General features: G+C 42.9%; 1 protein-coding gene across 1 annotated transcript in view; it reads left to right on the top strand.

The window, feature by feature from the left end:
- The first annotated feature begins 2,543 nt into the window (after positions 1–2,543).
- Positions 2,544–27,319, top strand: part of ACO1 (aconitase 1) — a 38,561-nt gene continuing 13,785 nt past the window's right edge. The window contains exons 1-9 of the mRNA XM_068422283.1: positions 2,544–2,611; positions 13,090–13,210; positions 14,987–15,155; positions 19,256–19,393; positions 21,419–21,488; positions 21,597–21,780; positions 24,552–24,691; positions 25,685–25,856; positions 26,315–26,415. Coding sequence (XP_068278384.1) covers positions 13,114–13,210; positions 14,987–15,155; positions 19,256–19,393; positions 21,419–21,488; positions 21,597–21,780; positions 24,552–24,691; positions 25,685–25,856; positions 26,315–26,415 — 1,071 coding nt within the window. The 5' untranslated portion in view covers positions 2,544–2,611; positions 13,090–13,113. The remainder of the gene's footprint in view (positions 2,612–13,089; positions 13,211–14,986; positions 15,156–19,255; positions 19,394–21,418; positions 21,489–21,596; positions 21,781–24,551; positions 24,692–25,684; positions 25,857–26,314; positions 26,416–27,319) is intronic.

Here is a 27,319-nt window from a genome sequence, read left to right as displayed (position 1 = left end):
GGTTCTTTGATAATGGCTGGTTTTATAAGACACCAGGCGTGACGGTAATACATGGGAAAGGTTTATGTCGTAGGGGCAAAAGGGTTCTGGGACAGGAATTAGCAGGGCTCCTTCGGAGACCTTTAAACTAGATTCAAAGGGGGATGGGGTAGTAGCTGGGCTTGCACCACTGGGGCAACGCTCTAGTGTTGAGGTAGACCAGGAGGCCTCCCATCCCCCTGGGGTGAAATCGGTGTGCTCAGCTCGCTCCCTGAAGTGCCTGTACACCAATGCACGCAGCATGGGGAATAAACAGGAGGAGTTGGAAATCCGTGTTCGGTCGGGGGGCTATGATCTAGTGGCAATTACAGAGACTTGGTGGGACGCCAAGAGAGGTCAAGGACAACAGAAAGGGCTTCTTCAAATACATTGCAGGTAAAGCCAACACTAGAGGCAATGTAGGCCCACTGATGAATGAGGTGGGGGCCCTGGAGACAGAGGATAAAAAGAAGGCGGAGTTACTGAATGCCTTCTTTGCCTCTGTCTATACTGCTGGAGGCTGTCCTGAGGAACCCCGGACCCCTGAGGCCCCAGAAGAAGTCAGGATAGAGGAGGAATCTGTCTTGGTAGATGAGGGTTGGGTCAGGGACCAATTAAGCAATCTGGACTTCCATAAATCCATGGGCCCTGATGGGATGCACCCGCGGGTGCTGAGGGAGCTGGAGGAAGTCATTGCTAGGCCACTCTCCATCATCTTTGCTAAGTCGTGGGCAACGGGAGAGGTGCCTGAGGACTGGAGGAAAGCGAATGTCACTCCAGTCTTCAAAAAGGGCAAGAAGGAGGACCGGGTAACTATAGACCGGTCAGCCTCACCTCTATCCCCGGAAAGGTGATGGAACAACTTGTTCTTGGTGCTGTCTCTAGGCACATCAAGGATAGGGGGATCATTAGGGGCACTCAACATGGCTTCACCAAGGGGAAGTCATGCTTAACCAACTTGATAGCCTTTTATGAGGACGTAACCCGGTGGATAGATGATGGTAAAGCTGTGGATGTGGTCTATCTCGATTTCAGTAAAGCGTTTGACACTGTCTCCCACAGCATCCCGGCAGCTAAACTGAGGAAGTGTGGTCTGGATGATTGGGTAGTGAGGTGGATTGTGAACTGGCTGAAGGAAAGAAGCCAGAGAGTGATGGTCAATGGGACAGAGTCCAGTTGGAGGCCTGTGTCTAGCGGAGTCCCGCAAGGGTCGGTACTGGGACCAGTTCTATTCAATATATTCATTAATGACTTGGATGAGGGAATAGAGTGCACTGTCAGCAAGTTCGCTGATGACACAAAACTGGGAGGAATGGCTGATGCGCCGGAAGGCTGCGCAGCCATTCAGAGAGACCTGGACAGGCTGGAGAGTTGGGCGGGGAGAAATTTAATGAAATATAACAAGGGCAAGTGTAGAGTCCTGCATCTGGGCAAGAACAACCCCATGTACCAGTACAAGTTGGGGACAGACCTGTTGGAGAGCAGCGGAGGGGAAAGGGACCTGGGGGTCCTAGTGGACAGCAGGATGACCATGAGCCAGCAGTGTGCCCTTGTGGCCAAGAAGGCCAATGGCATCCTGGGGTGGATTAGAAGGGGTGTGGTTAGCAGGTCAAGAGAGGTTCTCCTCCCCCTCTACTCTGCCCTGGTGAGGCCGCATCTGGAATATTGTGTCCAGTTCTGGGCCCCTCAGTTCAAGAAGGACAGGGAACTGCTAGAGAGAGTCCAGCGCAGAGCCACGAAGATGATTAAGGGAGTGGAACATCCCCTTATGAGGAGAGGCTGAGGGAGCTGGGTCTCTTTAGCTTAGAGAAGAGGAGACTGAGGGGTGACCTCATTAATGTTTATAAATATGGAAAGGGCAAGTGTCATGAGGATGGAGCCAGGCTCTTCTCAGTGACATCCATTGACAGGACAAGGGGCAATGCGTGCAAGCTGGAACACAGGAGGTTCCACATAAATATGAGGAAAAACTTCTTTATGGTGAGGGTGACCGAACACCGGAACAGGCTGCCCAGAGAGGTTGTGGAGTCTCCTTCTCTGGAGACATTCAAAACCCACCTGGACGCGTTTCTGTGTGATATGGTCTAGGTAATCCTGCTCCGGCAGGGGGATTGGACTAGATGATCTTTCGAGGTCCCTTCCAATCCCTAATGTTCTGTGATTCTGTGATTCTGTGATTTACAGTGACCGTCTCTGCAATGACCTGATCCCTGAATCTGATCCGGCCTCGACCCCGCTGCCACCACCTTGCCCACGCCCTGACCTCGGGGGCCGCCCCTCCGCACAGATCAGGTCGCCCCTCGCCTCGTCCCCCGCGCGGGGAGAGTCGCCGCCACAGAAAGGCAGCGGCTCCATGAGGGGTGAGGCCGGATCAGGGCTGGGGAGGAGGAAGGGACGGCCCGGCCCGGCCCGGCCCGCTCGGCGCCTCGGCCCCTTGCCCTCCCTCGCTTCCCGCCTCCCCGCTCGGGCAGCCGCCCGCCGCGGCCGGCCTTGAGGGCGGTGGGGCGGAGCTAGCCCGCCCCCACCCCTTCCGTCCCTGCGCCCGGGTGACCCGGACGGCCAGCGGCGGCGGTCTGGTTTTCCTCGTTCCCCGGTGAGTGCGGGCCCCGGCCGCCCTGCTTCCCCCCGCCTCCCGGTGGCGGCGCCTCGGGCGTCTTGAAGCCGCTTCCCCCCGGCCTCGGCGCCCCCTTTTCCCGGCGGCGCCGGGCCCTGCCGGCCGTGGGGGGGTTGAGCGGCGCCCCTCGGGGGAGAGCTGATGCGGGTGCGGGCCCGAGCGGAGGGCGGGATCGGCGTCAAGGCAGGCCAGGCTAGGCCGGCCCGGCGGAGGGACGGGGGATCCTGCGGTCTGCCGGCGGCAGCGGGCTGGGGCCTGGAAGGGGGCGTTGGAGCGGCTCGGTGCGGGGGGAAGAAGGCGGCTCTCGTAAAGCAGCCCTGCGGGCGTCTCCGTGGGGCCGTGTCCGAGCAGCAGCAGGCTGTGCGGCGCCCCCGCCGCGCTGCGAGAGCACAGGGAGCGAGGCGGCTGGCCGGGCCCCGGCCGGCTGGCGTGTGGTCCCTCCGAGAGCCGGCTGTGAACCTGCTCACACGGGGTGCAGGAGCCAGCTTTTGCAGAGCTGCGAAAGAAGGATAGATTTAGCTAGAGGAGATGAGCGGGAAAGGAAGAGAAATTGTGCTGCCCAGTCCTCATCTAGGCAAAGCTTTTTCATTAATTTTCCCAATGGAAGATCTCTGGCCTTGTCTATTGGTATTTCAGTAGTATCTAAATAGTAGAGGGTAGTGCGTAGTGTACACATCAAGCACAGAGCAGCCCTGCTGTGTTGTAAAAAAACAGTAAAACTGCAACATGAGTAGGTAAGAGAAGGGATGGAAGAACAGCGTTAGAAGGCGAAGCCTATATTAAGGTAACTTGACAGGTTTTAATAATTTGTTTGTTTGTTTGTTTTGGGTGACAAAATCATCTGTTTTGCGTTCATGGCACAGATAGCAGGTGCACGTGCTCTGTGACAGTAACAGTCATGGAGGTTGTAGCACAGATGTGGATGTTTGCCTAGCAGTCTAACCTGGCTGAGGACTGCGGCTGTGGAGGTGTCTGGTTTCAGAATCTGGATTAGCTATATGTTCGGATTAGTCCCTCTGCGTCTGTTCAGCGCATTGCCATGTTTCATAACACCACCACAGTTCCCTCTTGTTTTTTTAGCTGGAAGTTGTACTTTGATACCTGGTTTCCACCTCTAAAGCTAGCATAGGTGTGAGGCGGGGGGGAAAGACTGAGAGGTCTGGACTTCAGTGTTCTTCAGTATCAGCAGGAAATTTGGGCTAAAACAGAGGATTCTCTCTCCAAACAATTGAAATTGAATTAATATCTCCGAGCACTCCGTGTTGTTGCTATTGTTCAGACTGGCTCATTATCAATCTGCAATACCGAAGTAAAGGAAGACCACCCTAGAGAAATATTAACACTGGAGTGTTTATTTAGTGTTGCTTTGCTTAAAAGCAATTGTGCTCCATCAGAATGTCCTAATAAACTTCTGGGGATTGTTACTTCTTCAAAGAAAGTAAGAGGAATTTAATGTGCATGGAGTAGGAAGCGCAGCTGACTCTTGTGCCTTCCAGGATCTGTGGTGTGTGCGAGGAGTTACTTGGAAAATTGTCAATAGTTTACTGGTCCTGGACTTTGTAAGATAGAGAAAATTCTTGGAGAGGTTTCTAGTGTATGAAGGAGTCTGATCACTTAGCGGTGCTTTGTAGAGTATGTCATGCAGAGTACTGCTGAACTGAAGACTGTAGGGCTTTCAAACTGCATTTTTTGTCATATCACATTTGTAATTTGGCACCTTTCTTTCTCTCTGGTTCCCTTTAGCCTGAGATTAATACACTTTCACTGTGATAGTATTCGGTGAAGTTTTTATAGTAATGGTGGAAGAGCTGAAACAATAATTGCAGGAAAACACAGAAAAAAATTATTAATATTTAAATAGTAAGAATAACAGCAAATCTCTTTTGCTAGTGTTTTCTAACATAGACTCTCACTGTAGGATTTCACCACATAATAGCTGGAAATTTTCTCCCTCCCTGTAGTAACAATCCACTTAAGATCACTGGAAGGATATGAATTAAAGAGTGGTCCCCTTCCTTCTTTTGAAACAGCCAGAAGGTAGAGAGGAATCTTAATGCCCAGTTTGCTCTGTTTGTGTAAATAGGAGGTAGGAGTTTTTCAGGGTTCTTGCCTTCAGTGCTGCTTTTAGGGAGTGGTTAGTTTAGAAGATATCCTCTAGGTATTTGGCACTTCCTCGAAGGAACTGGGACATCCCACAATTCTAGGGTCAGGTCTCCAGAAGCTTGTGAAAGCAGGTGTTTAATTCTGGGTTGGTTTTTTTTTTGTTTGCCCCCCCACACCCCTGCCTAGCCTTTTTGTGGAAAACTGTTCTGAAAAAAAACAGTTGAATTAAAAATATTTTGTGGAAACTTAATTTGCCTCCCCAGGGAGCTTGGCTAGTAAACTCTGGTAACAGCTAGTTGGAATTGATGAAATCTTGTCAGATACACACTTGGCTTCAGTCTGTAAGCAGAAGAACAAGGGGATTTGAAAGCTGGCGTCATCTACGTGAACAGTTGAATAGCTGTTACGATTGTAGGCAGCAGTTTTTGTTGTGAGAAAATTATCTTTCATTATTTCCAGAGCACAAATTCAGGATTTGTCTTGAAATGGCATGAAAAGTTAGGACTTTTTCCCCATGATGCCAGATTTATTTCACAACAGTAGTAATCCTCTCATCAGTTCTTCATCCTGAAAGGGTGGAAGCTCCTTCCACCTACATATCTTTGGTAGCTCTGAAACAGTTCAGATGGCAAGTTGCACAAAAGGAGTTTTTAGGGGTGCAGAGGCAGCAGTTTACATGCAATGGTAATGGCATGAGTAGAGGGCTGATTCACAATGCTCCCGTTTTGTTTTCCCTTCCTGTGTACCTCTGCAGTGTTCCTTCCCCCCTTCGCATGAGGATTTTGAAACAAACAGACCAATACTGAGATGTCTTCTATTCCTGCCTACTGAAATTGAAACCAAATTTCAGACCAAACCTTTGTACACACTTAGAGCACTCTATATTCCAGACTTCTTGCAGCGCTTCCGTGTTAACTTATCAGTGGGAATGTGTTTGTGTGTGTTACACTGGATTTTTTTTTTTTTTTTTAACTAACACTGAAGGCTGGTTCTTTGTTAAAACTGGTCCATCCTGTGTATTTGTTAATGAACAGTCTAAGACTGCTAACACAAGGGAAATGAGCAGCAAGTTTGTACAGAGGTAGGTAGTAGGTTAAAGTTCAGAGTTGGTTTTTCAGGGGGGAAAAAAAATTCAAGGGTGTTCTGTAGCCTCCAAATAAGCTTCACTGTATTCTCAAGCATAATACTGCTCATTTTGCTGCAGCAAAAAGAAAATTAGTCTCTACTTTTTAACTAGGACAGTCAGTGGTGAGTCTGCTGACACAGCATTCCCTTAACACTTATGCCTGCTTAATTAGGATCTGGATTTTGTTAACTGTAAGGCTAGATTGCATTCCAGAAGCTGTCTGAGGATACTAGATATGTGTGCTTGCCTGGGTTTCCAAATGCTGGCGAGATCTATCCAAGAGAAGCGTTTTGACTGTCCCTTAAGCAGTAAATGAACTGTGTTGAAGTGAGGGAGGAGGTAGCATTTGGCTATCCAGAGGGATGACTTGAGGGAGTTTAATATCCACATTTTGGAACTGGGCACGCATCTAAACTTCCAGCTCGCTTGGAGCTGGTGTTACTTTAAGACCTAAAGGTTTGATTTCACAGGTTTCATCTTTGAATTAAATCTTCAGCACCTATATGTGCAATGCAGTGCTGCTGACAAAGTGAAATGGTCAGAATGCTTATGACAGCCTGTGAAATATACAGATTATAGGAATATGCACTTAGTAACCTGTCCAGTGCACTGGAAGTGTAGCACATTATGGCCCTGAATAAATAAATATTTTAGCTTTGCAGTCAAAGTTCTAGGCATCAGGAAAAAGTACAGTCTGCAATCCAGAGTCCTGTTTGTGTTCGGTAGAGTTCCTCTTGAGCATTAAAGTGGAAAGGGGCTCCCTGAAACTGCTTAGAGAGTGTTTAAAAAAACCTCCTTTACATATTACTGCATTTTCTTCTAGTGTGCAATAATGGTGTAGTTTATACCAGCAGAATAGTTTCTCAGTCATCATCAAATTGTTAGTGGACTTTGCTTTAAGGATCTCTACGTAATGATGGACTTCTCTGTGTGACGGAGAAGCGCAAAGATTCTTTCTCAGATCTCTAACTGTTAGCACTGAAATCTCACCAGTTGACTGCTTACAGCAATGCAGCACTGTATATTCCTTATATAGTGGCCTTATGTGTTACAGGTAGATTAAGTGTTAAATAGTAACATCTTCTCTTAATCAAAACAAGAAACCTGTGTTTATTGTAACAGTAGTTGTACTCATCAGTACTGTGTGCATCCAGTAGTAATTATAGCTAGATACATTAAAACAAGACTCTGCTTGTTGTAGTAGCGGTGCTGAACACTATCCAAATGCTGGGGGCATTTGTGGGGTTTTTTTTGTTTGGTTTTTTTTTCACCAAGGTTTTTTTGTGTGTGTGGTTTTTTTGTTGTTGTGGGTGGTTTTTTTCGCTCCAGGGTAATAAAAACATTTTTCTTAGGCAACTTGGATATTTAAACTAAAATTTTTTTATACCACACAAATACCTGTACTAGTTTTTTTTTTTTCTAAACTGACTTGAATTATGGTTGGATTTACTTACCAACGTTTTGCTACTGCAGACACCTGACTAATATTAGAGAGGTTATCTTGCCATATCAAAAATACAGACATCTGGCAACATGCTTAACATGGATATTTTCCTTCCTTGCTTTTCAAGCAAGGTAGACATACACAGAGCGTGCTGCAGTTCTGATAGGGCAGAAGTTCCTACGTGCTGGACCTGCTAAGAGATCTTTGTTCATGGCTAAGCGATCTATAGCTTAGGTAAACTGGAAGTAGTCATCAACGTTTTTAGTTAAGGCCCATTGCTGACTAGGATGTGAAACCGTGAGAAGAGCTATTCAGAGACTCTTTTTCTGTTGAGGAACTGAGCAATAGCCCTCAGTTTAGGAAGCGCTATTCAGCTATATATAATTCTTAGTAAACTGTCAGAAAATGCATGCTCGATATTGTCTTGATGGATTTACAACTCACCTCTCCTTTTTCCCAGTTTTCAGTTGGAAGTTTCTTCACAGATTTCCTGCAAGTACTGGCAAGTCTGAGCCTCCCCCTGTTTCTTGATGGCTGATAAAATACCATCTTTGCTTTGGCTAAGTGTAACCTTTTCTAGCATTTCTAGCATATGGTAGGGTGTTCAAATTAAACTGTGCTTTGCTGAGCATGTGCTTCCCAGTGGTGGCCAAGAATTAACCCACTCTGCAGGAAAAAGAGCTTTTACAACTTGAAATCTGTTTTAGTCAAGATATTAGGTGTTTAGTTTTATGAATAGATGCTTTAAATGAACTCTTCCTATTAATAACATAGGCACCCTAGCATAATTTGAAAGGCAGTAACTAAGAAACCAAAGATGGAATAGAAAAGGCAGTGGTGGAGACGTGTTTCCTTTCCCTGAGTGAGATCAGTATGTCTGTACTAAAATGCTGAATGACTGTGCCTCTTCTGTTCCTACTTTATGGCCTGAAGCTTAGACTGAAGTTGTCTCATCCAGAGGCTTTGTCTTTTTTTTTTTTCCTTTCTGCAGGTCAAACAAAATAAATCTGTGTCCTTGGTTTGTCCTCAGGCACTTCTGTAATCAATGTGATTATTAGTAATCAGGAGTCTTTTGTCAACGCTCATGTCATGTACTACAAAAAGAGTGTCGTTTACTCTCAGCATGTATTTTAGCAGAAAAGTACTCCATGTTTTAAGGTTTTCTCTTATTCTTGGTAGTGAGAGATGAGTGGGCTCCCCAGAGATCCCTAAAAAAAACCGAAACAATATTGTTGCTAATGTTGATCTGGTACAGCAAATGAAGATAGGAGCAGTTATGTTTTTAGAAAAACATTTTTTTTTAAGTGGTGTGAAAGAGATTGTTGCTTATAGCCTGATTAGCTGTATTAGTTTTTACCTTCAGGCTCTCCTGCAGCTCTAAAGAGAGCAGAATAATATGTTAAAGTGATGTCTAGAACAGGTCTGGTGTCTTCAGATTCTCTCTTAGGTATAGTGGGAGGCTGAACAGCACACCTTTTCCCTCTCTACAGTCTCCATGAGATAATTTCTGCAAGTGCAAAACTACAGTATGTATCAGGGTGCTTTCTCAATTTCATTCATTTCAGTAAAATTTCAGCTTGTTGAAATTGTTCCAAGTCACACTGCTGCTTTTAAAGGGGTCTGAAGTAGAGTCCAGGACCCACAGTCAGTCAAGAACATGCTTTAAATAATACCTCAATTACTGAACTGAGTCCTTTTCCAGTAGAAGGTGTTGTGGCGTGACTAGTACTGTGTTTATGTTGGATGCTTAGAAATGTTACATCAACTTAAGATTTGAAATCAACACATGCAACATAGATCTCCTGTGAATGTTTCTTTTTTTTCAAAAAAATTTATTTTCAGTTACATACTTTAATCCTTTTCGTCGAGATTAGCATAAGACATTAATATGCTTTAAAAGTATTTGATTTCGTTGATTAATTTTTAAGAGAAGACAAAGAGGAGGGCAGTGACACCTTTTTCCTTCTGTTCCCTTGGGCTTGTGCTTGCCTCCTATGTAATGATCATCAAATGGTCTGGTCGTCAGGCCACCGTGGAGATCCCCACACACCGTACAGCCAGTAGACATTTTTGCACTTATCTTTTATTTCTAGTAAACATCTGAGCTCTCATAGTAAAAGCTGAGTTTGCTGACCCACTCAATACATATGAAGTGAGGAATAATGTTGTACTCAGATTTTGCTAGTGCAAATGCTTTGTTAGAGTATCACAATGTAAAACTTGTGTTGCCAGAGCAACGTGAACCCTTCTGTGTCTATCTAGGGATACAGACAGTATGGAACAGCTGTACAGACAAGGGTTCATTTTCTACACTGAAGGGCAAATGTTGCATGCACAAAAACCAGCTTCCTTTTTTTATATTTGGAAAGTTATGACCTTGTCCAAATAAATTTTCCCCTCCTGGTATTCATAGCTAGAACCCTTCCACACTTCTGCTTCTCTAGGGGAGAGAGAAGTGGATCTGGGAAAGAGAAAAGCCAGAAATGAGACTTTCTGTGATGAGCTGTTGTGCAGTCTGTGGGTGAATTCGAGGCATACTTTGATAAAAGGTGGATGTAGGTGGCACAGTGCTAAGCAACTGCATTGATGTAACAAGGTGAGTGGAAACCAATATCGATAGTTAGTGTAGATTTAAAGTTGATCAACATTAATATGAGCCAAATTATCAGTGTCCACAGAATTGTATTAGTAGGCACAGGAAGGGCTAAAATAAAGCTGTTGTTTGTCTGGTACACTTTATATAAGTCATGCAACCCTTTGAGAAGGTTCCAGTAATGAAATTCTACTCTCTTTTTTTTTTTTTTTAGGCTACCTGATGGAATCATTTTCATAGATTTCAGTCAGCTGAAATCCCTAGAGTCCTAGGGCTGTGTCCAGAATTGCACAAACACTAAAGACACGTGTGTCTGGGTAACTGGAGAGGGGGAATAGCTTGGGCTACAGTTGCTGCTGTTTTCCAAGGCTGGGATGAGCACAGTTTGTGTGGGTGACTGGTGGCTATTACCATTGGAAACCTCTTAATCTGTACTTCTGTCTTCCCGAGGGCTACTACGTGGAGTCCCATTTCATATGTGACCTCCACACAAACAGTTTTGAGGTTGTTAGGCAGAAGATCAAGTGCTTTCTTTGGTCCGTGTGATCAGCAATGACCGTGGCCATGTGACACTGGCAGTGGTCAATGCATGTGACCCTGCGCCTGTCCCACGCAGACAGATGTTGGCTCTCCTGTGTGCTAGCCTGTTAGCATATTTACATTTCAGTGCCTGCAAAATGTGAATAAATATTCTGTGCTGCAATCATGAGTTAATCGGTATCTATTGCAGTGATTACTTAAACAATTTTGGTGTACTCAGTTTGCAGAGTATTGCTCCCTCACATCTTTGTGGCAGATCACTAGCCTCAGTTCTGTGCTGTGACCACTTGGTTTATAATTTACTGTCTGGAAATAGTTGGTATGACTGAGGATTCTCCAGCTCTCTGAAATTTGCTACAGCAATGCTGCAAGTTGGTATTTTGTCTAGATACTTTACCTCTTAGCAGGAATTTCTAAATGCTTACAAGGTTGTAACAGAGTTGTTCATAGCAGTGTGACCAGACAGGTGAAAAGAACATGTGTTTAGGCCTTGGTCACCCCAGAGTTTGGCATATTTGTGTAACTCACTGATGAAAGCAGGTTTGTACTGAAGTATCTCATGCTGTAAACTAAAAAAGCGGTGTTCAGGGAAGAGGGTGATGTCTGGCAAAGACATGGTAACAAGTAGATAACGTGGGATAGCATCTTGAATTGCTGATGTAGTTTGCCAAGACACTGACTTGGATGGGGAATGTTACAGCTGCAGTTTATACTTAGATGAGAATATGTGAACTGAGTACAGTGGGCTCGTTATGGTCATGCCAAAGTAATGATCTCCTGCTTTATCTGTCAGGGGATATCTTCTGTTACCCTTAGACTTTCCCATGAGAAGTGGATGTGCATAAAATAAAGTTCTCAGCTTGGGAGGCAGAAAATAAAGTTCATCAGGAGCATAGCTGGAAAGGAGAGGAAGGAAGCAGTTTATTTTGATCATGCCCAATCGCAGAAGCACAGAGTTTGCTTAGAAGAGGAATAGCTGAGTTGTTCATGCTGTTTAAAGAAGATGACACCTAAAACTTGATGGGCTTGTGTGCAGGATGGGTATCTGGAAAGCCAAAAAGAGAAATCTCAGAAAATAACTTGTAGATGGAAATGTGAGAGGTGATATGTTTGGGGGGGGGAGGGGGTGTGGGGAGGGGGCAGTGTTTGCAGTCTGTTCGTTTGCCTTCCCTGGATATTCAGGGATATTCTGCCTTCCCTGGATATTCAGCTTTTTATCTAGAAACTTCCATTGTTTTGTTTGACACAATTCTGGAAATTTTTCTTTCTTTTACTGTGTCTTGCTGCTTTACACTCTGGACTTCCTTTTGTCGTCATTTCTGCTATATCTCCATCTCAGTCTAACCTCTAACTTGATGTCTGTCTTCAAAATACATGAAACGTGATTTGTGGTAGAATACTTTAAAAATCCCCCATAAATGTATTCCACATAATAGTAGTTCCTGAACAGTCAATGAGACTGACAGGTGAGATAAATTAATTCACTCTTTGGCTTTGCATTAACTTTTTTTAACAAATATTGGACTTTGTGCATCCCTTTGCACCAGTCTCCAAGGCCTGTAGAAGGATGTGCATCTCACCTTGTTGGAGATTTTTTTTCCTTTGAAAAACTGTGGCAAGGGAGGATAATGTTACTTAAGTGAAGACAGGAGCAGTGCTGTGGGAAAACAACAGATCTGGAAATTGGGCCTGTGATTATCTCTCCTGTAAAAACATTTTGATTGTGACTGGGAATGTTGCCAGGCACTGGAAGGGAATTGTCCTTACTGTTAAATCGTTAGCTTGCTCCTTGGCTTGTGTTGGCCTAATCCAGTGCTCCCAAAAGAGCCCTGGGCAGAGTTCAGGTTTTAGGAGTGTCCTAGAAACTGTTCCATTAGGCAGTTTGCATGCAGTTAACCTTTTCTGGAGACTGAGAGGTGTTTCTAGAGTGAATTTAGGCCTCTCTGTGCTAGTTGGCCTTGATGTTGGGAATATCTCAGGGTACTTTAACTTGTATAAGTGAACCCTGAAAGCCCTAGGTTCCAGTGGTATGCTCTATCCAGTAAACCGTTAGGATAGCCACAAAAAAAAAGATTTCAAACTAAAACGATGTTTACAATAGAGTCTACTTTATTTTTTTTTTTGGTGGTGACCCTAATAAATCTGAAATCAGGAGGGTTCCTTGTGTCTCTGGTAGTCAGGGTGTATAATCTTAGTCTGTAATACTTTCTGGCTCAAGTAAAACTACTGTGTTTTCTGTTTTAGTTCAATTGTTTTTAATTTTGAATGCAAATGCCTGTCTATTTAGCTTTAGACCAATGCCACTTAAGAAATGGGACCACATTGTTGTGGTGGTTCACAGAGGCACAAAGGGCTGTCTAGAAGCAGCATAAAGAAGAGAACAGTGCAGACATTGAGCTTCCTTTGTAAACTGCGTGGTGTATCCATATTTGTCACAATGCTCTTATCTTCCTGTAGACCTTTTATCTCTGAGGACGTGTTACAAGTAGATTTGTAGGGGAAAGGGCATGACTAACACAGGCTGTGCAGTACCTTTTTGTCTGGCACAGGCCTTGTATGTGGGACACATACATTGTGGGACTGTGGGACATGCGCTTTGTATGCAGGACAGATGTCATGAAAACAACTTTGATTTTTCTTTTGTATTTTAGGGACGCTAAGGGTCTTGAATAACCATGAGCAACCCTTTTGTATGGATTGCGGAGCCGCTGGACCCTAAACAGCCTCTGAAGAAATTCTTTAATCTGAGCAAATTGGAAGATGTGAGATACGGTACGTTGACAACATAAGGAAAGCATTTCATTAACACTGATGAACAGAACCTGAAGAGACATTGCAACATTGGATGATATTTGGTCTCTGGAGAGAGCTATGGATTCAGAAGATGGTACTTGAAAACGAAATTTTAGCAAAATTTCATTATGGAAATTTAGGACTACAGAAATACTGACCAGATCACAGTATTATTTTCTCAACATGCTGTGCACACAGCAGTCTTGTTTTTCTTAAGTGAATGTGGAGGACTAGGCAAAACTAAGAGCACAATTTTTCTCATATGCTGCTATGCTACTGTGAAAGGCTCGAAAGGACCTAACACTGATATAACTGAATCACACAGAAAGATTGTTCAGCTTTAAAAAGAGTAGTGGCTAGAAAATCCTTTCTGAAGAGGCTTTTTCTTTATTTCCTCTGACACTTTGTGAATGTACATATATTAGGCATCTTCCATGTGGCAGTAGTAAAAATCTTACAATTTGTGCCACTGACTTACAAAGTGAGTATCTATAGCTTAGAGCTGTCTATGTTGGGTATTTTTCCTCTTTCAAAAAGGAGGCAGGTGATTAAGGAGAATTCAGGAAGCAAAAGGAGGAACATTTTGTCTGAACATCAGCAGTGCGTATCCATTGCAGGCTCAGATAGTGTGTAAAAGAGAAATGAATGAATGTCAGACTTGGTGTGTGAAAAGCAGAGATGAGTCTTAAGAAATAGACAAATACACTTATGGTATTACCAGTTGATCCATTCCAGGATTCCAAGAGTGATAAACTCCAGATACTTTAAAGAAAAAAGGATGCAATTCTCACTATCCAGCAGAAAAATAGAGTAACTTATTAACAGAAGAACGGGGAGAGGAGGGGGGAGAAGATAAAAAACCCCAAAACAACAACAAGAACAAAAAAAAAAAAAAAACCACAAGAAAAAAAACCAACCAAAAATCCCTAAATGATTCTGAATCTGTGTCCTGAATAATAGTTGGGATTTTTTTTTATGATAGCAGTAATGAGGTCTCACTGTGATTAAGTGACTTTTGTGTCTTGGGGGCCCTGTGTAGGAAGTTGGGACAAACTTCTCAAGAGTTTTTTCAATGTAAATATTCTGAGAAGAAATCAAACAGCTATTATTACAGTGGACCAGGGGAGGAAGGACTGAGAAACTTTTTTTTTTTTTTTTCTTCACACCCATTGCTGTCAGGAAATGTAAAGCTGTCAGGAATGCTCTAATAATACTTTGTGTCATCTTCTATAAGTGTTTCTATTTTGAAGTAAAAGAAGATTAGCAGATGCACAGTCTTACTGCTGTTCAGTTTCATTCTCCATCTCTGGAGAAGAAGAGACTGCCTAGACCACTAAAGCTATGCTCTCCAACATGTCAGGTAGAAAATTATGTTTTTCTGGTGCATTTATATGACTGTTCAGTGGCAAGAGTGAGTGCAGAGAAACGAGGTGAGCACAACATGTTTTCAGAGTAGTATTGCTGTGGAGGATGGAAGAGCTGTGGAAAGGGGTCCTTTCAGCAAAGACATCTACTGTCTCACGGGGACTGAGGTAATAAATCTGCTCAAAGAACTGAGTGGAAGAGGTCAGTTAGCACTGACCTCCTGACAAAGCTGGAGGCTAGAGATGGGTGTCTGATAATTTGGGATAAAGCCTTGTGAGAATACGGGGACAGCACTCGAGGACCTGTCTGCTCCAGGTGTGGAACTCTGCACTTGCTGACATATGCCCTAAGATAAGAACTGAATTTGTTTCTTGCCTCTTACCCATGCAGCACGCCTGCCATTTTCTATTCGAGTCCTCTTGGAAGCAGCGATCCGTAACTGTGATGAGTTCCTAGTGAAGAAGGGAGATGTTGAGAATATTCTCAACTGGAAAGTGGTGCAACACAAGAATGTTGAAGTGCCGTTTAAGCCTGCAAGAGTTATTCTGCAAGACTTCACGTGAGTCTGATGCTCTCCAAAGCTAGGAAGAGGGGCTCTTGAAAGTGCAGCAACACTCAGCTTCGCGTAGAGGGGTGAGCTGAGGGAAGGAATTGCAGTGAAATGTTTGGAAAGACCTTTTTCAGCTTTCCTGGATGTCGTGCTACAGACAACACTTGTGGTAACAAAGTGTTGTCTGTAGCACGAGAGGCAAACACTTGTGATAAAAGCATTAAATGAAGTGCTCTTGAGATGGAGAAATAAATATCTTCATGAAACTCTTCAAAACAGAGGGGAAGAAAATGGGTTGGCTAAATTACATAGAAATGAGGGAATTCAGAGTTTAGAGGTTTTGTTGTTATTGTTTGGGGGGAGTGGTGGTGGTGGTGTATCTTTTCTCTGTGCACCCTCCCACCTCCACCCCTGCCGGGGCTCTTGCTTTCAATTTTCTACCCTTTTCAAATATGGCATTTGATTTGCAAGTCCACTGTCCTTTGTACCTTTGTCCTGTGCCTTCGTAAGAGAGTTTAGTTCATCTGTGGTAAGCCCAATGCTGCTAAGCTGTCAGCTGATTTTACTTCTCAGGATAGTAAATTGTCTTAGCTGCCATACCTTCTGTTTTGCTTTTTCCCAGAGGTTGGCCAGGTGCTAGAGACCCAGTACAGCTCAGCTCCTGAAGACATTAGGAAAAATTGACAAAGCCTCAATTGAAAAAAGTGCTGATTTCCTAGCTAATTTTACCTGCTGGCTGTTGTTAACATTTTTAAAAGCTGGAGCACAGAGGAAGCCAGACTTTCAAGTGAATATTGCTCCCTTGTGAATATTGTTCTCTTGGTTGCTGCTCTTCTTTCTCGCCCCCTACTCTCCTGCTGAGTTTTAAAAAATTGCATACAAGTCTGCCGAGCAGCTGCATTCATGAAAAAGGAGCTCTTGAACAGGCTTCTGAGTGGGATCTTTTGGAAAAGGCAGCTTTGGCAACTTTCCAAAAGCCATGCAACAATTACGTTCATGTGTCCTGGATTAGAATTATTGAATTTCCTAGATCTGATCAGTCTGTAATTATCCTGAGTTCTCCTAAGACTGTAGATGGATGTTGTGTCTGTTCCTTTTCAATTGTGTAACATTTGTAAGCTGGCAAAATAACTCTTCTGCTCACTTCTTCCCACCCCTGCACTCCCCCAAGCCCACCTAGGTAGCATAACATAGCATAACAGATCATTCTGAGTGCCATTACATGGCACATGCAGGACAGTCGGGGCCAGCCAGCATGGATTCATGAAAGGCAGGTCATGCTCGACCAACCTGGTCTCCTTCTATGACCAAGTGACCCGCTTAGTAGATGAGGGCAGGGCTGTGGATGTAGTCTATCTAGACTTCAGTGAGGCATTCGACACTGTCTCCCACAGCATCCTCCTGGACAAACTGGCTGCCCGGGGCTTGGATGGGTGGACTCTTTGATGGGTTAAAAACTGGCTGGATGGCCGAGCCCAGAGAGTGGTGGTGAATGGGGCAAAGTCCAACTGGCGGCCGGTCATTAGCGGTGTTCCCCAGGGCTCAGTTCTGGGGCCGGTGCTGTTCATTATCTTTATAGATGATCTAGACGTAGGGATTGAATGCACCCTCAGTAAATTTGCAGATGACACCAAGCTGGGTGGGAGTGTCGATCTGCTGGAGGGTAGGAAGGCCCTACAGAGGGATCTGGACAGGTTAGATAGATGGGCCGAGACCAACGGCATGAGATTCAACAAGAACAAGTGCCGGGTCTTACACTTTGGCCACAACAACCCCATGCAGCTCTACAGGCTGGGGGAAGAGTGGTTAGAAAGCGGCCCGGTGGAAAGAGACCTGGGGGTGCTGATCGACAGCCGGCTAAACATGAGCCAGCAGTGTGCCCAGGTGGCCAAGAAGGCCAATGGCATCCTGGTCTCTATTAGGAATAGTGTAGCCAGCCGGTCTAGGGAAGTGATTGTCCCTCTGTACTCGGCACTGGTGAGGCCACACCTTGAGTACTGTGTCCAGTTCTGGGCCCCGCACTTCAAGAAAGATGTTGAGGTGTTGGAGCGAGTCCAGAGGAGGGCGACCAAGCTGGTGAAGGGTCTGGAGGGTCTGACCTACGAGGAACGGCTGAGGGAGCTGGGGTTGTTTAGCCTGGAGAAGAGGAGGCTCCGAGGTGATGTTATTGCAGTCTACAACTACCTGAAGGGAGGTTGTAGTGAAGTGGGAGTCGGCCTCTTCTCCCGGGCAACTAGTGATAGGACAAGAGGACACAGCCTCAAGCTTTGCCAGGGGAGGTTCAGGTTGGACATCAGGAAGAATTTCTTTACAGAAAGGATTATTAGACATTGGAATGGGCTGCCCAGGGAGGTGGTGGAGTCACCATCTCTGGATGTGTTTAAGAAAAGACTGGACATGGCACTTAGTGCCATGCTCTAGTTGACATGGTGGTGTCAGGGCAATGGTGGGACTCGATGATCCCAGAGGTCTCTTCCAACCTGGTTGATTCTGTGATTCTGTGATTTGCTCTTTTCCTTGGAATATGCATATCCTGGGTCAGCAAATTGCTTCAAACTGCTGAGCAACATCAGCTGATTGTGTCGAGGTTAGATAATGTGGACCCTTTTTTCTGTTTGTTTTTGTAAACACTCAGGATTTTCAGGGTAAAATTCTGTGGGAATTACAAAGCCTTTTCTCTTCTTCTTGCGTTGTTTCTGGTACATTTAAAAATTGTAACAGCTTCCTTATAATCAGAGTTGAAAACATAAACTCTCATTGCTTTGGGCTGCTCTTGCAGAAACATAGTGTTCTCAGCGGGTTACTGGATGATGCCAGATCCTTACAAGCACATTGTAGACATGTCTTTTTGTCTCAGCAGCCAGCAAAATCAGATAGGCTGGTTTGCAAGAGTGTTTCCCAAACTGATTGAAAAATGTCATGGTAGTACATACCTCTGTAGAAGATGAGAATGTATGTGCTGAGAAGCACCAGAAGCTTTGTTAAAATAAATATGGAAACATGTATGATCTGTTAGGTAAGATAGGTGTTGAAGTGCTAGAACTTCTGGTTACTACTCCTTGTTTGCTTATTACTAAACTTGGGTTGGAAGTGGAGGATGGACAAAAGACTCTTGTGCGTTACTTTGACCCTCTGTATAGTTTACCTACCTCACTTAGGAAGGAAGGCTTAATTTAGGGATTTAAAAATTGTTTTGGGTGAATGAGACATAGAAACATAGAGAAAAAGGCCTGTTGACTTTTTTCTGAGTCACTTGGAGTTCAAGGACTTGCAAGATTGTCACAAGATATGTGAGAAGGCAGAAATATGAATGTTGGCCTGTAGCCTGAAAATGTGCTGTTTTAATGTTACTTGTGATAGAAGGTCTTCTGTCAGTGGCAAGTATAAGAATTTGTTAGCAAAGATGAATGGTAGACCTTATTTCTGCCTTTCATGTTTGCTCAGTGATCTGCCAGGGCAGTTAAATCCACTTCTGAAAATGCAGTTAATCTGCTAAAGTGTTTTGCAGTCATGTCCTTTGTAATTTAAGAAATCTGATGCCCTGCTCTGCCAGTTTCACTTGAAGTCTGGAAGGTACCAAACAGCCCTGGTTATGGAGAAGATTCTCCTGTGCTTTGCGAAACTTGGAAGAGATGACCCTTGCCTTAAAATCATCGAAATAAACACAACAAAGAATGAAATAAAGGACATTGTCATTTTTCCCCTCCCCCCTTCTTTTTTAAACAGACTGTGGAGGAGTGAGAGGAATAGAGCAAAAGAGAACCCAGTTCAAGGTCCCAAAGGAATTCTGACTAGGACTAAGTTTCCAGATTCTCAGCCAAGAATGTTAAACTGCTTCTGTTACTTGATGAATTTTGGTTTTAGCTTTTCATTCTTACAGTGCTCAGTATATAGATACAGTTCTGTCCCTTCTGCTCTTATGACTTTGTCTTCCCAAGGGTACTGTCTCTGCCATAGAGTAATGATCCCAAGACTCAGGGTAAGGCTGCTGTTTGCTTTGTATGGGACAGTAGGTGTCTGTTCTGCATCTCTGGATCTCGGTTGTGTTTGTTTTGTTGTTTTTTTCTTTTCCAAATTGTTTCACCTTGCTTATTTCTCTTCTATTTTAGTGGGGTACCTGCTGTGGTTGACTTTGCTGCGATGCGTGATGCTGTGAAGAAACTTGGTGGGGACCCTGAAAAAATCAATCCTATCTGTCCTGCTGATCTAGTGATAGATCACTCCATCCAGGTTGATTTTAACAGGCGGTAAGGATAAAAATAACTCTTACTTCTTAATGGTAGTAAGTAAGCTGGATCCAGTTACTGATAATAAAGGTAGTTCCATTGCTGATATTCTTAGCATTTGAACTATAACATCCTGGACTCTAAGAAGTGTTTAAGTTACTGTTGCATCAGTTGCTGTGAATTAGATGGGGGAATTTTGTTTTTTCTGTGATGCATCTCTCAGCAGCACAAGCCTGGAGTGAATGTTAATAGAAACAGGCTCAATCCAGACCTGTGGTGATCATAATTTTCCATAATAATACTGCATTATTATTAGTCGCTCAGAAATAGCTTTTTTTCCACATGCACTTTTTTGACCCTGTAGGGCTTTTTGGAAAGGACAAGCAAGAATGTCTCCTTTCTTCCTTATTTATATAAGAATAGACTTGAGCTGCCCTAGCTCAGCTCTGAGGAACTATTTGCTAGTTCAGTGCCTCCACACAGAAGAGCACAAGGCACTGATTAATATGGCCCCTATAAGTACAGGAAAGAAGCATAACGCTGTTCAATCCTCAGCATGCTACAAAGAGATGAGCACTCACTAGACCCACAATGAAATACAAGACCTCTGCATAGGGGTCGTTCTACCCTCTGTGGTATCTAAACGTGAGCCTACTGAACTAGTCTTCCAAACAGATCCTGCAATTACATGTTTTTCAGTGGCTTCCTTCCCTCTTCCAAACTTCTGAAGTTTTTGGGTCTGCAGTTACCTTGCCTGCTAAAATACTCTGTGTATTTATTGTCCTTTATAGGAGATAGTTTTGAAGTGGGCCTTGCAAAGAAGAAAATTCTTAGAAGGTGGAAATTAAAGAATATAATGAGCACTTTCTCAGTGCCAATATTTAGAGGCTTCTTTAGAATAAAAATACTGAACTTCTGAGCAGGAATATACTGCAAATCTTGCTTCATAGAAAAATGTTGCCAGACAGTTTTCAAATATAACTTTTTTCCTACTTTTTTTAACTGTAGACTAGTAAGGATACAAATTCTTACTGATGCCATTTCATAGTTGGCAATGGAGAAAAAGAGCCAAAAAATTTTGACTTCTGTAACTGTCAAAAATCAACTTCCTTTAACTTTTTTTCTAGAGGTGCTGTATCTGTTCTTAATCTTAACATAACACTAAGGAGTTTAGAAACATACGAAATTAAAGATAATCATCTAAAGACTGATCTCTGGGGTAATTCTGTGATTCTGTAATGCGTGTTCTAGCACTAATCTGAAACCTAACCTTTTTTCTTTTTAATTTGCATCACATCATTTTTTAAGGTCTTTGGGAAACAGCGTATTTCTTTGTGAACAGTATGATTTCGTCTTTACCATAGGACAAAATCAACTATTATGATTCTTTTTCTGTATTATTTTAATAACATTAATTTTATGTTATCAGTAGTGTACTTCATTTAGATAATTTTTTGCTAATAATTACTTTTTGTCACAGCCTTATTTTATTTCTGTTAGGCTCGTGTATATATGGAGACAACATTGGCCAGACCTACGCTTCAGTTTTTTCAAGCTTTTCAGGACTGTTATGCAGCTGATTCAAGTGGAAAGTTTGTTAACCTTGTCTGCTTTGAAATTTGGGGGCTTCAGGCAGCACTGTATCAGCAGTGATAACGTATTTTTAACTGAAGTTGCAGGGCAGTTGTGTTCCAGTTCCCTTTACTGCTTTGCTGACTGCTTCTGATGTAGGTGCTGGAAACTTCACGTTGCTCTAACATGTAGTGTAGCTTTGCCCAAGCTACAAGTTTTAGGCCTGCCAGATATATAATATGCACATTAGCACTCACATGTGAACCAGACTTCGGGTATTATCTCTTTAAGATTTCTTAAATCCTTTACATTGGTTGCCTGCAGTTCACAGCTGCAGTGAGATTAAAAAGATGAGATTGATCAGCATTAACATTAGCCAGTAACTCTTTTCTTTCAGCCTTTGGGTGTATCTGACCAGACTTAAATTTCAGGTGGGTACTTTTGGTTCTGACAACTGATTATTTTCACTTGCAGATCAGACAGCTTGCAAAAAAATCAGGACCTTGAATTTGAAAGGAACAAAGAAAGGTTTGAATTCTTAAAGGTACCGAAAGAATTAATCCTATTTGCATGGAGAAAAGTGCAATGAACAAAAGTTCTTCCAGTGCTGATGTGCATTGAAATTTTTTTACTCCAATTCATTCTGTTTCAGTGGGGCTCTCAGGCTTTTAAAAACATGAGGATTATTCCACCAGGCTCTGGGATCATCCACCAAGTGAACTTGGAGTACTTGGCAAGAGTGGTGATGGATCAGGACAGCTACTACTATCCAGACAGTGTGGTGGGCACTGACTCGCACACCACCATGATAGACGGCTTGGGAGTGCTTGGCTGGGGTATGTGCAGTAGCATATCTTGAATAGTCTGTTGGCTGACTAAGCTGTGTTTCAGACTGTGGTGAGTTGACCCTGGCTGGCAGGTTAGCCCCCACCCAGTTGCTTACTCCTGCCAGCAGGATAGGGGAAGAGAGTCGGAAGGGCAAATGCAAGAAGAAACTCGTGGGTTGAGACAAAGACACTTTAATAAGTGAAGGGGCGGGGAGGAATGAAAGGAAAGCAAATGATGCAAAAACAATCAGTCATCACCTCCCACCATCACACCAAAGCCCAGCCAGTCCCTGGGCAACGGCTAGTTAGGAAAAATTCCCCCTGCCCCCCACCTCCCAGTTTTCATGCTGAGCATGATTGTATATGGCATGGAATATCTCTTTGTTCAGTTTGGGTCAGCTGTCCGCTGTCTTGGCTGTGTCCAGTCCCAGTGTCTTGCCCACCCCAGCTTACTTGCTGAGGGCCAGGGTGAGAAACAGAAAAGACCTTGGTGCACTGTGTGAGCACTGCTCAGCAATAGCTAAAGCGTTGGTGTATAATCAACACTGGTTTGGTCACAAATCTAAAACACGGCGTTATTTGGGCTGCTGTAAAGAAAAGTTATCTCCATGCCAGCCAGACACTGTACACAGACTAACCCCAAATTCAAGGAACCTGATAAGGTCTCTTACAGTTATTTAAGACTTTGTAACTAAGCTCCCTGTTCTGATAACAGCCTCAGATGATTTCTGGTGCATGTGGTGGTGTTTTTTTTTTAGTTTTTCTTTTATATTCCGGATTTAAATCACAAGGAAGCAGGCAAGGAAAATATTAAATAAGACTTGTAGAAGCATCTCAGTCATTTGGGAAGGCAAGGGAGTTGAAGCATTACTGAACATCCATTTGTTCCTTAGTCACTTAGCTACTTTCAAAGTGTTGCCTTATCAAAAAGTATTGCAAATGCTCTATTACATTGAAGATGCTGAAAATTGAATATGAGTGTGTTAAATGTGGCCAGAGAGGCCATCGTGAAAAACAACACTATGAAGTGTGTTCTAATACCAGTACTCTGCAGAATACTTGTTACGGAAATAGATACAAATAACTCCTTTTTTGCTTGTAGTGGCAAACTGCAGTGTTTGAATTATTGACTAAATAGGTATGAAATGAAAGTATTTGCAATCATCCCACACATGGTAGCAAAAGCCATGTTTTCAGCTGAGCTTTTTAACTTCCTGTGGTGTGGTGATAGGAGCCCTCTTGGAATAGATATCGTACAAATACAGAAGACAGTATTTGCTAGTTGTTTACAAAGATGCTTGTCCAGTTCTGAGTACCACATACGACATAAGTAGGACATTGTGTTTTTTCTACCCTACTTGTGCTACTGTAACAATATTGGTCAATTGAGACTTTCTGTCAAGGGTGGAAGAATTCCTCCTGGCTTGGAATACAAATATTAAAAAGTTCACTTTATTTAAAACTGTGATATCTTTGGGATAAGAGATATCTCTCTTATTCTATATTGGTTGCACCTTACACATGGAGCTGTCATTTAGATGATGTTGCAACACCAATAGTTGCTTGGAGGAGTGTGTCTGTAAACTTAACCTCATTTTTCTCCAGAATTTGAAAAGTATGGCTGGGCATAGTCCATACCATACATGCTCAAAGTGCACAACATTTCTTGGTAGTGGCTGGTAATGCTGAACTTGCTTCATGCCTGTCTGTGATAGCCTCTCAGTCATGTTGACTAAGTTGACTGTTTAAAAATGATTCAACACCTAGTGAAAGGAGTCACATGATTGTATCTCTCACAGAATTATCTTTTTAATTAACATAGGTATATCATTTTGCATAAAATAAATTGGAAATTATTTTTCAGAACCGGTATTAGATTAAGTGGGGAAAAAGGATAGGAGTAGTGGTTTGGCATACATAAGCAACTATTACACTCAATTTGTTCTAGCTCAGTATTAACTAAGCGAAACAAAAGGTAGAATGAGGTTTGAAAGTGGAAGATAAACATGAGAGGGACTTCCTACAGGCAAAAAGTTGTAAAACTGCTGCCTGATGCCAAGTTGCTGGGAAACATCATGGGTTTTTTAGATTGCATATGACTATGACATCTTGATACGTTACCTTACTAAATTAGCAAAATGAAGTAGTCACTTGAATTGCATTCCTCTAATACTGAAGATGTGCTTACACAGAGGTTCCCACCTGCACATGCCCAAGCCCTGTTGAAACTTAATAGACATAAGAAAGATAACTTCTGCCTTAACAAGTAGCTTTTCTGTTAGTATTTTTTAGAACGGTCTATATTCTTGACTCTAATAATCTTTCCTTCCTTCAAAATAACTTTTAAGCTTTTGTTTGGTGACCAATAGTCAATGTCTGCATACACTTCACTCACAGCACACCATGTTCAATGCCATGTCAATAGTTCTTTGTTTATGCATTGCATGCTTAAGTCATTAAATAAAACTTTTACATCTGTTATTGTAAAAGCCAAGCATCCTCAGAGTGAGTTACTTAGATTTACCTGATATCCTATCTCATGACTGAAGAACAAGGATGAAAATATGAAACTGAAAGAAATTAAAAAGTCCAACCTTGCAGAAACTCAATCAAGATGAAGAGTGCCTCTTAGAAGAAGGCTAACCCCTCTTGCTGTTTGCCTTCTCTCCCCTTTCGCACCTTAAATTAAGTAATCATCAGCCAACTGTACTTCATGGGTTTGTCTTTGACACGTTGCTATCTCTCTGAATAGTTGGATTGTATACTCCTGTTGTGTACAGGTGTCGGTGGCATTGAAGCAGAAGCAGTGATGTTGGGCCAGCCAATCAGCATGGTGCTTCCTGAGGTGGTTGGCTATAAGCTGCTTGGAAACCCTCAGCCACTGGTAACATCCACTGACATTGTGCTCACCATTACCAAGGTAATGAACATGTCTGCTGATTTGCCATTACTGCTGGAAGCTATGCATATTCTGTAGGACAGAGCCATGGTACTGCATGCTTAAGAGCCCTGTGTGTGCTTCCATGTAGTCATTTTGGACTTGTTTTAAGCTTTATCTCTCCGTGTGGGTTGGAAACGGCTGCCCAAGGACAACTGCAAATTTGCGAGGCAAATCTGTTTCCCAGAAGCCAGACGAAATAGAACAGAGAGCTGATATCTCATGGCCTGTTCAAATCCTCATGTACAGACCTGTTTTGGAACAATAGTGCTCATAAAAGGATCTTGTTTCTCTACCACCTCAAAACAAACATGATGACTTTCTTTTTTGAAGTCCCCACTTAAAATAAGGCAATGTAAAATCTGAAAACAGATGGTAAGTGCTGCAGTCTTATTTCTTTGATCTGCAGGTGTTTGGCTCACATGTCATGTGTTCATAATATGTTTATTCACTCTGTGGATGGTAACTGAATTAAGAGTATTACTGGGTCAGCATTAATGTTGGTGGTGGTCAGAAATGTAGTACACAGGTTCATCATGGGATGCTGTCTCTAGAGAGAACCTCCAGATGGGGAAAGCCAGTGGTTTTTTTATGAGTTCATCTGGATGTTGTGTGTGTTCAGTCATTTACAGTTTGATTCATGTACTTGGGTTTGCTGGCTAAAGACCCCACACTATTCTCCTCTCCTGAGGACGTCATGTTGAGAAAAATATAGTTGTTCTAAGATAGACTCTGGTTTAAATGAGAGTAAAAGCAAGTTTAGAAAGAATACATCCCTAAGTTTTACCTTATTGAACCTTTACATCTCTGTGTCGTCATCTTTGTGATTTAATTTACCAAACCTTTCCTGGTTTCAAACTTCTGTAGAAACCTTCGAAAAAGGTTTCTCTGAAGTGGAAAGCTGGATTTCATAACATACATCCTCAGGTTGTTTGACACCCAGCAATGATGAAGGCACTGTATTTTTTTTAACAGCACCTTCGCCAAGTTGGAGTTGTGGGTAAATTCGTGGAGTTTTTTGGTCCTGGTGTAGCCCAGCTGTCAATTGCTGACCGAGCCACCATTGCCAATATGTGTCCAGAGTACGGAGCAACAGCTGCCTATTTCCCAGTGGATGATGTTAGCATTGGGTACCTGGTACAAACTGGTGAGTATAAGAAGAGACCACAAGTTAAAGATGTAATTGAAAGCAAGGACTCCAGGTCTATGTGGTCTAGTCAGCAATGGGGTTGAGGCTTCTGAACTTGAGTGCTTTTTTTATCCATACTTGCTTATTCAGGCTGTTTCTTGCTCTTAGGATCCATGTTCAGGAAGAGTTGTGTTTTAGACTGTTTTGCAGCTAACTGCCTGCTTAGCCCTGCCTGAACTTAACTTGTCCAGATGACAGAAACAGGAACCTAGGTTTTTGTTCTGCAAAAGCCACTAAGCCTCTCAATCGCTTTGTTTCTAGTGAATCTCTAATATTTGTGCTGAAAAGGTCTTGTAGTGCAATGTACAGCGTGAACAGTGAAATAGCCTGTTACGTATTTTTTTCTTTTTTTGTCACATAGTAGTTCCTCAGTTTCATTTGTATTTTGTTTTTGCTATATCTGGCTTTCATCTTAGGCCGTGATAAAGAGAAAGTTATGTGCACAAAAAAATACCTTGAGGCTGTGGGAATGCTAAGAGATTTCAATAACTCTTCTCAGGATCCAGACTTCACACAGGTTAGAAACTACTCTGTCTTCTGGCTCCTTGCTTTATGTCCTGCCTCATTTTAATGTGACGATTGTCTGTTTTTCACAGAAACTAGGAAATAGTCAAGTCCTTATCCTTTGCTTGGTCCACACAGCCATCTTAACTTAGGGCTCAGTGGAATAAGTCAGCTGGCTCTCCAGGTGTGAAAACTTGGGCATAGATATAGATTGGCTCTCAGTTGAGCTCTGGCTGGTGCAGATTCTGCAATTTGATCCATGTCGTTTTGAGAAGTCTCCTCCAGACTCCAACACAGTTATGAAGATAGTGTGGATGTTGTCTGTGTAAGCCCTGTCCCAGCTTTACCCTTCTTCTGTTCAGCAACGTATTTTACTGTGTGAATCAGGACACTTAGAAGCTCTGTGTGGTAACTGCAGACCACACAAGCTGTTTTCTGTGCCGGAAAATCAAGATCTTACTCTGGGTACAGGAAACTCAAGAATATTCCTGGTTTTCTCTACAGTAAGAATTTATCTTGTAACTCATATTCAGGTTTGCATGATTATTCAAAAACCTTAGCATGGAAAGATGCAGCACACTATAAAAACAAAGTTTAAACATGAGTGAGGAGTAGGTAAATATGATAATCTCTGTTCCATAATAGACTGAACGTTTTCCCCAAGGCCAAGATGAATAGTCTGCTTTGGTTTATGCCAAAGGATTTCTTCACATCATTGTTTTCTGAAGAGGACCCTGCTGCTACCATGTGAAAGGACATAATTCTCGAAATCGTCTATATTGTTTAGATGCTTTATTCACACATTGGGTTTTCAATAACTGGGGTACTTTTTAGAGCCATACCTGGGGGCTGGCAGAGTCTAAAAGTAGAACTGTTCCTTTTCTTCTGGTCTTTCCCTTCTCATATATCTTTGACAA

Source organism: Nyctibius grandis, chromosome Z (assembly GCF_013368605.1).
Source record: "Nyctibius grandis isolate bNycGra1 chromosome Z, bNycGra1.pri, whole genome shotgun sequence".
Classification (NCBI taxonomy): domain Eukaryota; kingdom Metazoa; phylum Chordata; class Aves; order Nyctibiiformes; family Nyctibiidae; genus Nyctibius; species Nyctibius grandis.
Note: the sequence above shows the minus strand (reverse complement) of the source record. Positions and strands in the feature narration are given on the sequence as shown.